Source organism: Hylobates moloch, unplaced genomic scaffold (assembly GCF_009828535.3).
Source record: "Hylobates moloch isolate HMO894 unplaced genomic scaffold, HMol_V3 SCAFFOLD_1, whole genome shotgun sequence".
NCBI lineage: Eukaryota > Metazoa > Chordata > Mammalia > Primates > Hylobatidae > Hylobates > Hylobates moloch.
In genome coordinates this window covers 53,803,299-53,818,266 of record NW_026652276.1, presented here as the reverse complement: position 1 = coordinate 53,818,266, position 14,968 = coordinate 53,803,299, and the positions used below count along the sequence as shown (strand labels likewise).

General features: G+C 33.7%; 1 protein-coding gene across 5 annotated transcripts in view; it reads left to right on the top strand.

Annotated features, from left to right (window-relative positions):
• Positions 1–14,968, top strand: part of GULP1 (GULP PTB domain containing engulfment adaptor 1) — a 317,880-nt gene that overhangs the window by 231,381 nt on the left and 71,531 nt on the right. For all 5 annotated transcript variants that reach the window (XM_032755190.2, XM_032755188.2, XM_058440353.1 and 2 more), the window contains one exon: positions 10,233–10,304. In XM_032755190.2, coding sequence (XP_032611081.1) covers positions 10,233–10,304 — 72 coding nt within the window. The remainder of the gene's footprint in view (positions 1–10,232; positions 10,305–14,968) is intronic.

Here is a 14,968-nt window from a genome sequence, read left to right as displayed (position 1 = left end):
CACATATGGAGTCAAATTGCCTCAAAGAAAATTAGTCCCATCATATTTGAGGCTCTGCAACATTGGTTACAAAGATATATACCCATTTTTAAAAAATAATGAGAATATTCATTGTTATGTCACCAATATTTATTAATCTTGAAGCAATATAAAACTTTTATATTATAAAAGGTAGGAATTATTCTCCCTTAATATTTTACAATAATTCTGTAGAGAACATATTATCTACATAAAATTGGCATATTTTGAATTTACTATACATAAAATGTGTATTCCCGACATTTTTGTTATAATGTCCTTTGTATGTTAAATACTGTCAAATTTCATAGCAGTTAGACTTAGTAACTCTTTAGCTATTTAATTGTTATTTTTCTGATATTTAAAAACAGTCCTACATTATTCATAGTGATTCTGAAACATTTGAGGAAGGAAAGCAGATATTATAAATGAGTCCATATGATGTCCAACACTGCTCTCTACTGGCAAAGAAGCAAGTTATAAAACAACTCTTCAGCCTTTCAAGTGAAAAAATCTTCCATTTTGAATAATATTTGATAACGAGGGTGGAATCCTCAAACTTTCACACATTGTTGTAAAATAGAATACAGTGAAAGAATGGAAGAAATGAATATAGACATCACTTGTGGAAATTAGCTTAAAAGAGAAGTCTTTGTTTCATTTTAACTATTTGAAAAATAATTATAGGAATTTTGGAAAATATTAACCACTTACGATATATCTTACTAGCATTTTAAGAGTCAGCAAGGTAAATATTTTCTTTACAATAGCAAGTTTGATAACATTTCTATAGATTTAATTTCAGCAGAATGCAGCCTGTAAAATGCTGTCTTTTGTACATCTGCCTAAACAATAAGTATTGAAATACATTGAGTGGAGAGATATATGGGGTGGAGTATTTATGTTGAATATAAAATTATGCCTATAGTATCAGAAATTTGTTCTGTATTTATCAAAATCTTCATAGAAGATTTAAAAAAGACATTTACTAGTTTGTAAAATCTGACAAAATATATGCCATGCTGTTATAACTTTCATTATATAGACTAATAATAAACAAAACATTTTTAGATCAATGACATCTTACCTTTTATAATCTAATATTCTAAATTTCCCATCTGTGTTTTATATCTTTCTTATCTGTCCATTTTGCTTAGGAGTTGTATTCAATGTTTTAATCTCAAAGTTCAATATATATAGATACAATCACTTATACCTGCATATTTATGCAATAATGCCAAATAATATAGTAATTGATGAGGTTTTGTTAGGTTTGCCTAATATTGTTATTGGCCGATCACTTTTATTTTAATGTAAATTGAAAAGATAATATGCAATATTTTTAACAAAGCCACTTCTTGGCTATGAGGTAAAAGTTGATGCTTATTTTCATTGATACATTTTCCTGGAGTGTTCTCATTTTTCTTAGTGAACATATATTAATATTAAAATTAAAGTATTCATAAATAAACAGAAAAACCTTGTTGCATTTTCCAGGCACAAGCACACAATTGTGCAAGACACACATTTGTACTCATGTAAACTCTATGGCCTGATATTTCTTTAAAAAAAAAAATTTACCGAAATAAATTTTGTCTATTTGGATTTACAGCAGGGCCTTGAATAACACTCTTTGATTCAATGTTGTTTTATTTCATGTTATTGGTTATAAGGTTGATGAGAAAAAAAATATCAGTTCCCAGACTGTCTGTGTGGGGTTTTAAGGTTCTCCGCATATCTGCGTGGGTTTTCTCTGAGTACTCCTGTTTCCTCCCGTATTCCAAAATGCGCAGGTTCGGTAACTGATCTGTCTAAATGGTCCCCTTCTGAGTGTGGGTGTGTGTGAGTGCGCCCTGCCACTGGGTGGCGTCCTGTCTAGAGCTGTTTCCAGCTTTGCCCGGAGCTATCGGGCGAGGCTCCTGCCACCTGGGACCCTGAGCTAAAATAATTGAGTAAACAATTATCTTACTTGTTTTTATTGATCTTTCTTAAATTTATGTATAGCTCACATTTATTTCGGTGTTTAACATTGGAAGTATTTCGGTCTTTATTTAGAAGTTTGCTGATATTTTTGTGACCAGAAATATGGTGTAGGAACTTAACTGTTGTTTATATCAGTTAGCCTATGGTAAAATTGGTTTTGTTGTATGTCCTTCGGCTTAAAGTTGCAGTTTCAAAGAACCTATTGATGCCATTAAGTGAGTACTTATTGTACAGAAAAAATAAATAAATAAATAAATAAATAAATAAATAATAAATGAATAAAACCCTTAACACTTTAAGAAAAAAATGCAGGAACAAATATCACTTGTCAGACAACACACAACTTTTTTTCTTCTGCTCTTTGCCAAAGTGAAAAATAGCACTCTGAATCTAATTGTATGAAGCAAAATAGTCTGAAACATTATACTCTTTTTTTCGTAATTGCTAATTTTTTTTGTTTTCTCACATGGAGGAATTAAGACATAAAATTGCAAAACATAGAAATGAGTATTTTTACACAATTTTAAATAATGTTGAATATACCAGTGTCCCATTTTTAAGAGACTGTCAATGAAATATTCCTGTATGTCTCTTTTAGGTAAATAGTAATAAAAAATAAACCTTTTGGGATTAGCTTTTAATATTTGTCAAAATTCCCTTTCGATCCATCTAACTTGTCCTGTTTATCAGTAATTCATTCATTTTTATACCTTAGTAGTATTCCATGGTATAGATGTACCATTGTTTAAGAATTCACTCATTGCAGGACAATTAGATTGTTTCTGATTTTGAGCTATTACAAAGAGAGCTACAATGAACATCCGTGCAGGACATTTACTTGAACATTAGTATTCATTTCTCTGAGGTAAATACTCAAGAGTGCAGTTGCTGCATCTTATGGTAAGTCCACATTTAGTTTGAAATGAAACTACCAAACCATTTTCTTTTTTTTTTCAGATTGGCTGTACCATTTTACATTCTCACCAGCAGTGACATCCTGTAATTTTATTTGCTATATCTGGCAACCATATTCAGGAGTATTAATGTCTCACTTGCATGATTCCCCCTGCCATTTCCTCGAACACTCATCTTATTCTCCTTTGCAGCATTATTCTCTTCCATCCCCCTCTGAAATATGGCAGCTACCTGAGGACCCAGGATTCTGACACTCTTTTCAATCTCTCAGCCTTTCATTGAGACCTTTGTGCCAGGATCTCCCTAATCCACATGTTCTCTTCAGAATTCTTCTTCCTCAGACTCCAGCACTGTATACCCAATTGTTGAGTCTGGTATCTCTAGTGAACACGTCAGAGTCATGTTAACCTCAATATGCTTGAGTGTATGTTTCATTTCTTCCTTACATCTTATTAACATGCCACCTTTTTAGAGAGAACTGACGACTCTTTCTTAAATATTACCCACACTCTGCCCAGTCTATCTGTGTGATCAAAATATGTGTGTCTGTGATCTAGACATAAAATAGACATACACACACACACACACACACATACACACACACACACACACACACACACTCATTAGGGTAAACTCCATGAATACAGGGACATTTTTACCTGATCTCTACCCAGCACTTAGTAAATGCTAGACTGATAATAAATACTCAAAAATATTTTAAGGAATAAATGAGCATATGCAAAATTAACACATTATCTTCTGGGGGCTTAATTTCATTTTTATTTTATCAAATAATCTATGTCCATTTAAAATAGTCAAATATTTCTCCCAAATTTATAATGAAAAAACTAAAAAACAAAACCTTCTCTAGCTCTTCTCCTAAGCCTCACTCACTGAAGCAACTGCATTTTGCTATCCTGCCTTTTGTTATTTTGTTCTGTTCTGGATAAAGTGTTGTACTGCTGTGCTTTTATTCGTCATATTTGTAGTGGCCATCAACACCCTCCTGACATATCTGCCCTTTTTCCTGGGCTCGTTACTCCCTCTGTTTTATTTTAGTTCCTTCTTTTCTTACTGAGAACTGGGACATGGCAGGCAATTTTTTGAGCCTCTGCACATCTCAGTATGAATTTTTCTTTCCTCATAGCCTGGAAACTTGGTTCAAAATTATCATTTCCCTCAGAATTTGAAGTTACTTTCTTCCATTATTGTTGATGTGAAGAAGAAGTCCGATGTCATTCATATTTCTGGGTTTTGTTTTTGTTTTATTTTTTGTTGTTTGTTTCTCTCTGGAATCTTTTGTGATTTTTTTTTAATCTCTAGTATTTTGATGGTAAGCCTATTTGTGCTTGTATATTTGTTTTCACTCATTAATATAACATTGAGTTCCTTAATCTGAAAATTTGTACCTTTGGTTCTGGGAAAGTGATTGATAGTGTTCTATCCTTTAGTTTTTCCTCTTCTCTATTTCTAGGACTCTATTTGGTTTAATGTTGGCTCTCCTAAAACATGTTCTCACCTTTAGGCATGCATCAGAATCACCTGTAGAAGATATTAAAACTGATTGCTGGGCCTCACTCCCAGTTTCTGATTGAGTAGAATTTGTATTTATGACAATTTCCTAGTTATGGTAGTTGATGCTGCAAGTCCTGGGACCAAATTTTGAAAAACACTATTCTAGACCAATTCTTCGATTGTTCTAGTTTGTATCTTATTTTAAATATCTGGCTTTTGCACTTTCTGTTTCCTTTCCTTGGCCTGCATTTCCCCACATATCTACTTTTCTGATTGTTTTACATTTCACCTTATCTGTGACATCTCCTCTGAACATCCTATTTAAAATGGTATGACACAGAAAACAGACAGTCACATACTCTGACTTCCACCAGTTCTAAAGTACCATATAATTCACTTATTCATATTAATATTGTTTGGCTCACCCACTAGGATGTAAGTTCCATAAGGGTAGGGAAATTTGTTTTTTCAGTGCATTTAATAAAACAGTAATTTTTTTTAATTAACAGATAACATTGTATGTTTTTATTCTGTATGTTTTGAAGTATATGTGCATTGTGGAATGGTTAAATCTAGCTAATTAACAAATGTATTACCTCTCTGCTGTATTCTTAACTCCTAAAACACAACCTGAAAAATTGTAAGCGTTTAATAATTACTTCTTATAATTTTTTCTAACTTTATTTTTTAATATTCTTATGATTTTTTAATTGCCTGAGTCATATTTTTAAATTTCTGTTAATTCTCTTTTGTTCTTTATGTGCTACTTTTTCTAGCATCCTGGTTTTATTATGAATGCAATATATCTATATTGACTGTAGAGTATTAGCCATCATTTTTTTTCTTGCGCTCCCTCTACTTTTGTAACCATTCCTTTTGTTGCTGTTTTTTTTTCCCAGTCTTTTCATGTGAGAGGCTTTTCTTGAATATATTCACATACTTGCTGTGTTTTGATATTTAAGATCGACTCACTGAATAGCCAACTGGCGGTTCTGTGGACTTGAGCAGGGCTTGTCATCTGCTGACTGATCAGGTGACCCATCTATTTCACATGGAAACGTTAACTGTCAGCATAGGTTGTCTTGTTTTCCTCGGTCTGTTTTCCTCAGGGAAAAATTCTTCTGCTTGGAGGCTTATAAGATTATCAGCTAGTATCCTGGGAGCCAGCCTGAGAAAAGAGTCTAGGGGATCTTTCAATCCTGCATGTGGACTTCTGCTTAGTATCTTTGTCAGTTAGGTGCCTCACTTCTGCTCCCAGCCATGCTTAGCATTTTGCAGCCCAGAGGTCCCTGGCCTAATTCTTCAGCTAGTTAACAACTCTTCTGTTGGGATAGGATGAATTAATTCCCTGGTCACGGCATGATTCCGTTTTTTTGTTTCACCCTCCAGGAACCAGGCAGAGTGGAAAAGATAAAAATCAAAGTTTGTATACTTTGTACAAGCCTTTTGATGGCACTTAGGACAGTTGTTTATGGGTTTATATACTAGACTGTATGTCCCTGGAATGTAAGCATTTAAGCCTTTAACCAGTATCTTAGGCCAGTTTCTCCCAGAAATAAATCCCAAGGCAAAAGATTTAAGTGCATATGATTTATTAAGGGGGTGCTCCCGGAAGAAATCAGTAAATGAGTAGAAAAAGCAGAGCCGACAAGAAGAAAAAATGAAGGAAGAGTAGACATCAGCTGGAGCCACAGCATTAGCCTAATTCCATGATAAGTTCTGCATCATAACATTATACCTTAGCGTTTACCTCACCTCCAAACAAATAAGCTGGGCTTTTGTACCTCCACAAAACTTGTGGAGGTACAAAACTTGACTTGGCTGACTTTCCTTAGCCAAGTCAGTTGTTGGCTAAGGAATGTGATGATGGGGTGGTGTGGGTATGGGAGGGATAAAAAACACTCCCATATGCTTCTAGCTCTCAATACTGGCAAGGTGACTTTTACTTCATTGCCCAAAAGGAATACTGTGGAGGTCTTGAGTGTGAGTCATTACCAGCAAAGCATGTGGAAACTGGAAGATGGGTCTCTGAGTTGATAAAGTGGATCCCAGGAGAACTGAGCAGGCACCAGTTGTGTCCACTAAACCCTAGTATCTTCCCCTAACAATCATTTGATAAGGGAATGGCAATCCCTCATAAATACCTTGCAGTTTAAAGAGGTTTTCTTTTTTTTCATCTCTTACTGAAATTGCTCTTTAGAATGATTTTATCAGGAGAGAAGAACAGCATTATTATCTCTATCTTGCAAAAGAGTCAGACAAGGAAGAAATTAGGGGACTTTTCTAACATTTTCAGATTCTAAATCTAGAGCTTGTTCTAACATGCTACCTCATATCTAAGAGTTTTATAAATATTTTAGATAGGCGTAAGAAATGCATATAAATATGAATTATTTAATCTATATATCATGATTTTTTATAATTTAAAAAATACAGGAAGTATAAGGCAAAAACTATTTTTTTAGTTTTAGCATGATTGTCTATAGATTTTCTAATATTACATAAGAAATAGTTGGGTTGAGTAGATTGCTCCATATTAAGATATATTTTAATTTAATACCCACCACCACTCAAGGCTTCTCCCAGTGTTGCATTACTCAAAGGATTTAATTAAAGCTCATGTGAAAGAAACACGTTAAAAGGTTTCCTGGAGCACAGCTAGAGGTTGATTCATTTCGAATATACTTGGAGTTCTTCCATACTTTTCCCCTATGGCCTTATTTGCATATAATACTTTTGACTCATGACATTCCTGCTGAAGTTTGAATATTCCTCCAGAAATACTGCCAGTAAAACTTACAGTCTATTACTGATACACCAGACCCTTCCTTCTTCTAGTTCAATAATTACTTCCCCATAAAGGATCCACCTTTGCTTCTCTGTTCCTGCTAATGCCAGACCATCCACTAATTGCAGTGATATGATAAATTCAGAGAAGCTGAGAACAGTTTACCCCAGGGATGTATTCAGAACTAAATAGTTCCTATTATGTTAAATCCTCTTCAGTTACTTGAACTCTTCTTCCTTTCTGGATGATCTAAAAAGTGCTTTTCAAACCTAGTGGCACATTAATATCACTTAGGGAGCTTTAAAATATATAGATGGCCTGACTCTGACCCAGGCTAGTCAAATCAGACTTGCAGGCATTGGTAATAAGATTATAGCTTCCAATATGATTCTTTCTCTTTTTTTTAAATTGAGACGGGGCCTCACTGTGTTGCTCAGGCTGGCCTCAAACTCCTGGGCTCAGGCAGATCTCTTGCCTCAAACTCCTGAGTAGCTGAAACTACAGGTTGCTTATTCAAGCACCATATCCTAACCACTGCACCTGGCTAAAGTGCCCCCTACGATTCTGTCATTCAGTCAAGTTTGAAAACACTCATCCAAAACTGGAGAAATGTGACAGCTCCACTGGTGTCAGGAATAGATTTGGCTGTCTTCCAATCTTGGTAGCAAGATTTCATTTCTTTTTCAGCTTAAAATTTCTCATTCACTTTGGTCTTTTATGTATGCCTGGTCAACCAACAACTTGAGGTCACAGTGGGGCAAACTGAAAGCCTGTTGATATCTTATCTAGGGCCTCTTAACAATTTGGTATACTTCAAGCGTATTAGAAAAAGGAACTATTGGCCGGGTGTGATGGCCCACACCTGTAATCCCAGCACTTTGGGAGGCTGAGGTGGGCGGATCATGAGGTCAGGAGATCAAGACCATCCTGGCCAACATGGTGAAACTCTGTCTTTACTAAAAATACAAAAATTACATGGGTGTGATGGTGTGTTCCTGTAATCCCAGCTACTCAGGAGGCTGGGAGAATCGCTTGAACCGAGGAGTCAAAAGTTGCAGTGAGCCAAGGTTGCACCACTGCACTCCAGCCTGGCAACAGAGCAAGACTCCATCTAAAAAAAGAAAAGAAAAATAAAAAGGAACTGTTGTACCTTACAGAATCTGAAAAGTGAAACTTCTCTTTGCCTCAGTGCAACTTAGCTTTACTCTCTATCCTCCATTCGTTCATCAGAAAGGGAACACCAGTTGTTGCCTGTATTTTCAACTCACCTTTGTACCTACCTTCCACTATCCTCATGGCCTGTTAACTGTTTCTAACTCTGTCCTTTATACTTTGGTACAAGGAATCACTTGCAATGCTTCTAGAAATATAATTCGCTTGCCCTACCTCTAAAGATTCTGATTTATTTGACCAAGCAACATGTATTTTTACATTTTAACCAACTCTCTAGGTAATTCTCATGCCAGTTGTGCAGCGAGCCCATTTTGAAAATCAAAACTGTAATTTCCTTAGTGGTTATTTTTTTCAAGAATGGAGGAAGGAATAAGAGATAGCATGACTTTACTATATTTTCCCTTCTCTTCTGTAAGTTAATACATGAAAAAGATTCCACTTATGGAATCTTTCATGTAGAGTTTACAAACACATATTCTCCTAGGAGAAGAGATTAATTCGTGAATCTCTTTGGTCTTATAATTGGTGGTATGTCACAAGAGCCAAAAAAAAAAAAAAGTCTTTGGAAAATTACCTATATTTCATGAGTTTAATGTCTGTTTGCCCTATATAGAGACATTTTTCTAGAATAAAACATCTATATTTCAATTCTAATTGGTATTGAACATTTAATGATACTGGACTTCTGTTTAGGAGGTATTATATCTTTCCAAGGTAGAGATTTTATTACAGTGTGATAATTATTATGAAACTTTTTTCATTTTATGGATTGGTCAGGTTTTAACTAAACGCACTTACTGTATTAGTCTGTTCTCATACTGCTAATAAAGACATACCCGAGACTGGGTAATTTATAAACGAAAGAGGTTTAATTGACTCACAGTTCCACGGGGCTGGGGAGACCTCAGCAAACTTACAGTCATGGCAGAAGACGAAGGAAGAGCAAAGTCATGTCTTACATGGCAGCAGGCAAGAGAGCTTGTATAAGGGAATACCTCTTTATAAAACCAGCAGATCTCATGAGACTTACTGTCATGAGACCAGCACGGGAAAGACCCACCCTTATGACTCAATTACCTCCCACCAGTTTCCTCCCATAACACACAGCAATTACAGGAGCTGCAATTCAAGAAGAGATTTGGGTGGGGACACAGCCAAACCATATCACTTACTGACTACCTTCAGGTTTATTTAAAACAGTAAAATTGTAGATCACGTATGTTTTATTTCTTTACTCTGGTCTAACTATAGCTTTACTTAGTTGTATATATTGGCTATTAAAAGAAGCTTGTATTTTAAATTCTACATGTTAGATGAGTCTCATAAGTGGAAAACAAAGAAAAATGTTTAGTTGAAAAAAAAGCTAATGGTGAAATCTTTGGCATCAGCAGGTGGAGGCAAGTGGGGAAAGACATGAGAAAAAAAGAAATTGTAAACTTTGAAATTTACTATTGATGTTAAATATAGCAACAAAATACAATTACATGCTTTGAATGAAAAATAATTTTTAATTACTAGTAAGTTTATTAAATTTTAACTGTTGAGATCAGCATTATTCCCTTGGGCCTAATAAAATAACTTTAGTTTTCTTTCCAGTAAAAATCTGCAAGTAAAATATTTAGAAAACAAGTATGTTTTTAAAAATAATCTTTGATTAACAGGAAGTGTAAATGATAAAGTGTATTTACATTTTCATATAAAAATAATATAAATAATAATTCTATTAAGATATGAGTTTGCATTACTATTAAACCATTCTATTGTGCAATCTTATATTTCAACATGATGCAATGATATATGATGTGGTAAAAGCCTGTGTCTCACAAATGACCATTTTCAGTTTCTTGGCAGTACAGAAGTGGAACAGCCAAAAGGAACAGAAGTTGTGAGAGATGCTGTAAGGAAACTAAAGGTAGGGAAAGCCCTTCAAATAAATTACAAGTGTATTGACTCTATCATGTTTTCAGCAGATTGATAGAGATCAAAGCATGAATGGCTTTGTTGCAGGTATAGCTTCACCCTATTAAAAATGAACTATTGAATAAATGTAATCATATCAAGGAAACATTTTTAATAATAAACGTACACAAAATTAATTGTTTTTAAAATATGGCTTACTGTTCATATTTTTCTAAGGTATAATGTGTCATATTAAAAATAATATTTTATGGCAGTGTGTCTTGAATGTTTGTTTTGTAGCTTGCCTTTACTTTGCTTGGATAATGTGAACTTATGTCCCAAATCAAAAGCTAGTAATGGCGAAACAACTATCTTTAAAAGCTAAGATATAATATCCAGCAGTTAAAAATGTGGAGTCAGAGTTCATTCCTGCCAGAATTTTGCAGTGACACTGTATGTTAAATATGTCCTAATCTACAAGTCCAACAGGATCTGGCAATGTCCATAAGTAGCCATGGGGAAACTGGTGAGACTAAAAGAGAAGGACGTTTAATAAACAACCCCACATATCATAGTCAACAAGTTTCCTGAGAAAATCTTACATAAGATGCTATACACCACGTTCTTCTAATTGTTCCACATCTCGAAGGACATTGTTGTCACTGAGATTTTAAATTTTACAAAACTCCTTCAACAGAATTCTCAGCTTTATCATATAAGAAAATATACATACTACTACTTTTATTTTTTACACAATTAATGTTATTCTCTATAGTTGCTCTCACATTTTTTGAAAAACAACCCTTCTCTAACTTTATTTGGTTTAGGGACCATCCAGTTATTCTAAAGGAGGGTTAGACCTCTGAGTGTGCCAGGCAGAGTCAGAGACATTAAATGGTATTACTTTGCTTTGAGAATATCATATCTGGTGGAATCCACTCTGTGTTTAAATTGAGAAATAATTAAGTTGGCATGGCTTCTATTCTGAGTAAAGAAATAAAGGTCAATAATATTTTATCCATCTTATTTTATATGAGAATATTTTACTAATTGTTTTAAGTAAATATGCTAAAATCTCCCGAGATCATATCACTCCCATTTGGGAAAAAAGTGGATTAGCCAACTATTTATTTCCACCATTCTTTAGGTAATAATTCAGATTTGCCTGTTATTGGCCACTAGTTTTAATTATTCCAAAACAGGATTTAAAAGGGCTCACAGTTTATGGACACATTAGAATAGGATTCTATTTAAATGCTTTCAAAATGTTGAGGATTCTGGGCATGAATTCAACTTCACTACAAGCAGAATGTTTTATGAAAGAGCAATGTTATTTACACATAGTATTTATTTATGCCTAGGAGGTTGTTTATTCAGTCAACCCAAATCAAAAACCAAAAAAAAAAATTCAATTGAATAATGAATAGATCAAATGTAAAGATATATTTGAAATCAAATGCTTTCTAAACGATGACGAGTTTACATATATTTTTGCAGGATTTTATATGTATTTCTGTGGAGTTTCATGTTTAGAAATGTACTCTCTTAATAAAAGAATGTGACCTACAATAAGGTAAAAAATTAGGTAGTATAGTTTAAAAATGCACACTTACTTTATAGTAGCTGTTGTTTCTCAAATGTCTTCCAAAAGGGAGTGTATTTAATAGCAATTTTACTGTGCTGATTGCAAACATTTTGTATATCAGGAAAGTATATCTAAGGGTAATGATTCATACACTAATGATAATGAATAAAACAACACTTTTTATCTATTTTTATGTTTTTGCTTTTTTTGTGTGTCAAGGGTCAGAAGCTACAATTCAAAATATACTAAGAATATTTTTTAAATGTCAAGCCTGGCTCTACTGGCTCGAAATGGCCAGTAGGTGGTGGTGTGGCTCTACTAAAAAAAAGAAAAAAAAAAGAAACTTGCTCTTTTATCATACGTACACATCTCCATTTTAATTTCCTGCTTATTTTTCTCTAACATATGAATTCTGACTACTTTTTAAAAAATCTATATAATTCAGTATGTGATTTTATTTGCCATGTAACATAACATTTTATTTATATTTACTCCTTTTTCAGCAATATTAATGTAATGGCTTCTGACATTAAAAAAGAATTTAAAATTTAAGAATAAAAGCTGATGGAAAAATTAAAGAATTCCCAGTAATGAATTTTTCATGCTTCTGTGTTTAATGGTGCCTGCTTAGTTTTCAAAAAAATTTAAAACTTTGTCTTTTTTACACTGTCATTTTTTAGAGAATTTACAGTTTATAAATTTTTCCTTTATAAATATAATTATTTTTATAAGTATTAACCTTTTAAGGTTCAGATACTATATTTATCAAAACATGTTCTTTATTTCCTAATCATGTTCAACAGTTTCTATTTCTTAATCATGTTTTAGCTGGGCTTGGTGGCATGCGCCTGTAATCCCAGCTACTTGGTAGGCTGAGGCAGGAGAATCACCTGAAACCGGGAAGCAGGGGTTGCAGTGAGCCGCGATCGCGCCATTGCACTCCAGCCTGGGCAACAAGAGGGAAACTTCATCTCAAAAAACAAAAAACCAAAAACAACAACAAATAAAACAAATTTTCTAAAATGTAGTAATTTTAAACCCTTTCAACTTCTATGTATTGAGTAGCATTGTTATCGGAACGAATTTTATTTTTAATAGTGATTTATATACATTTTATTAATACAACTAGTACAGATGTTGGGGGCTCAATGTATTTCATAAACAATTTGTGATGTTTACATGTAAGTAAGTATTGATATATAGATTCAAAGCTTATCAACTTCCCTGGGAGATACCCAGTGGGCAACATTCCTGGAACCCAGTTTTAGAGTGAAGATCCCCTCACTCCAGTACAACTAAATTAAAGTTACATGAAATTACTGCAAGAAAATGTAGCCGTTGGGAATTGCTGTCAAGCCTTGTGAAGTCTCAACCTAGTAGATTTTCCATTTGAACTCACTCTTTCTTTGTTGTATAACACTATTTTGTCTTCACAATCAGTTACCTAATTAATAAAACATTTAGAGCTTAATTTAATTATATATAAACATAGCTCATTTCCCACAGGATTATTAGAAATACTTTAAATTAAAAATATAAACATGAGAACCCCAAAGAAGAATAGTAGCTACAAATAATAGGCCCAAAGTAGTAAATTAATTTTATTGCCTAACACTCTATATTCCATTAGTAGGTTACTTAATTTCACTTTTTAAAAAGTCCTCTGAGAAATGGATAGAAATTATATAATGATAATATTGAAACTCAGTTGTGCTCCCTTTCTTTAACTGTTCTATTTATCAGTAGTGTATATTTAACCAAATACTTTATTTCAAGTACTACTCCATCCTTCCCCATCATTTTATGATGACAAAGGCTTGGTTATATTTGTTTGTTGTATCCAGTCATTCTCCAAAATGCTTATGCATCACTTCCTTTGAATACTTTTTATTGGATTATTATATTCAAGGTTTAATGGCAGATCACTGTATCCATCTAGATCTACGAAGAAATAAATCCACTGAGGCAAAAATTGAAAGAAATTTACAAAAAAGACTCTTCAAGCATTAACATTAAAATAGTAAATAGGGAGAAAATAGAATATAATATTATGTAGATTGATCAACATATCTTCCTAAGATTAATTACAAATATTAGGAAGGCAAGAGGTCTGTAAGTAGGAAAAGGGACTTAGAGGGGAGCATGCAAACTATAAAATACAGTTAGCTTAAGTTTTAGAAAAAAAAAAGAAAGGCAGGAAGGAGAATATTAAACTGAATAAAATATAGATTGAATGAATATAACCTTAGGCATGAGAGTTGTGTAACATATGTTCAAAAATCAAGGCCAATAACCAGTGTAAACCTTGATATGCATGAAGGTAGAACTGGGAATTTTCTTTTCTAAATGCAGAAAATATGTTGTATAAAAGAAAAAATTACTTAGTGAATATCTGCAAAACTAATTACTAGGCCTAATTCCTACAAACCTATTTTATGACCATGGTACATAGCTTATCTGGGACTTACTATTCTTATCTTTGAAATAAGTTTAGATTGCATGAACCTGAAGCTGTTTTGAGCACAATTAATTCATCCTATTATGAAGAAGAGAGAAAAGTTTCAGAAAACCTAGATTAGAGATGTTGTGCTTATTTTTATTTTTCTTTATCTCATTCTCTCCTTCTTCCCTCTCTTCCTTTCTTCTTTCCCACTCCCTTCTTACCTCTCCACTTTGTTTTTCTACCTCAGCCCCTACTTCCTTCCTTTCTTTAATTCTTCCATTCTTTCTTCCCTTCTCAATAGATAAGTTTAATAATAGTGGTTGTTTTGTGGTAGATGTTTCAGGGGAAAAAATTTAAAAGGTTGTACAATTCTTGTCAGAGGTCACAGTAATGCTTGAGTCTGGATGTGGAAGGGGCTTCAGAAGCCATGCTCAGTCTGTTCCTGGAAAACAGCAGCACCCAGGAAACAAGCTGAGAATGCTTCTGCAGCCGATAATGAGAGTTGCTTTATCCAGACGCATTCACATAGGGGGAGAGCAGCTGACTTATTTTGTAAGCCTTCCTATATGAAAACCTTCAAATTGCTTAATTATGCTGATATAAGGAGATTATGAAGGGAAAATAAGCAAAACTAATCCATATTATTTGG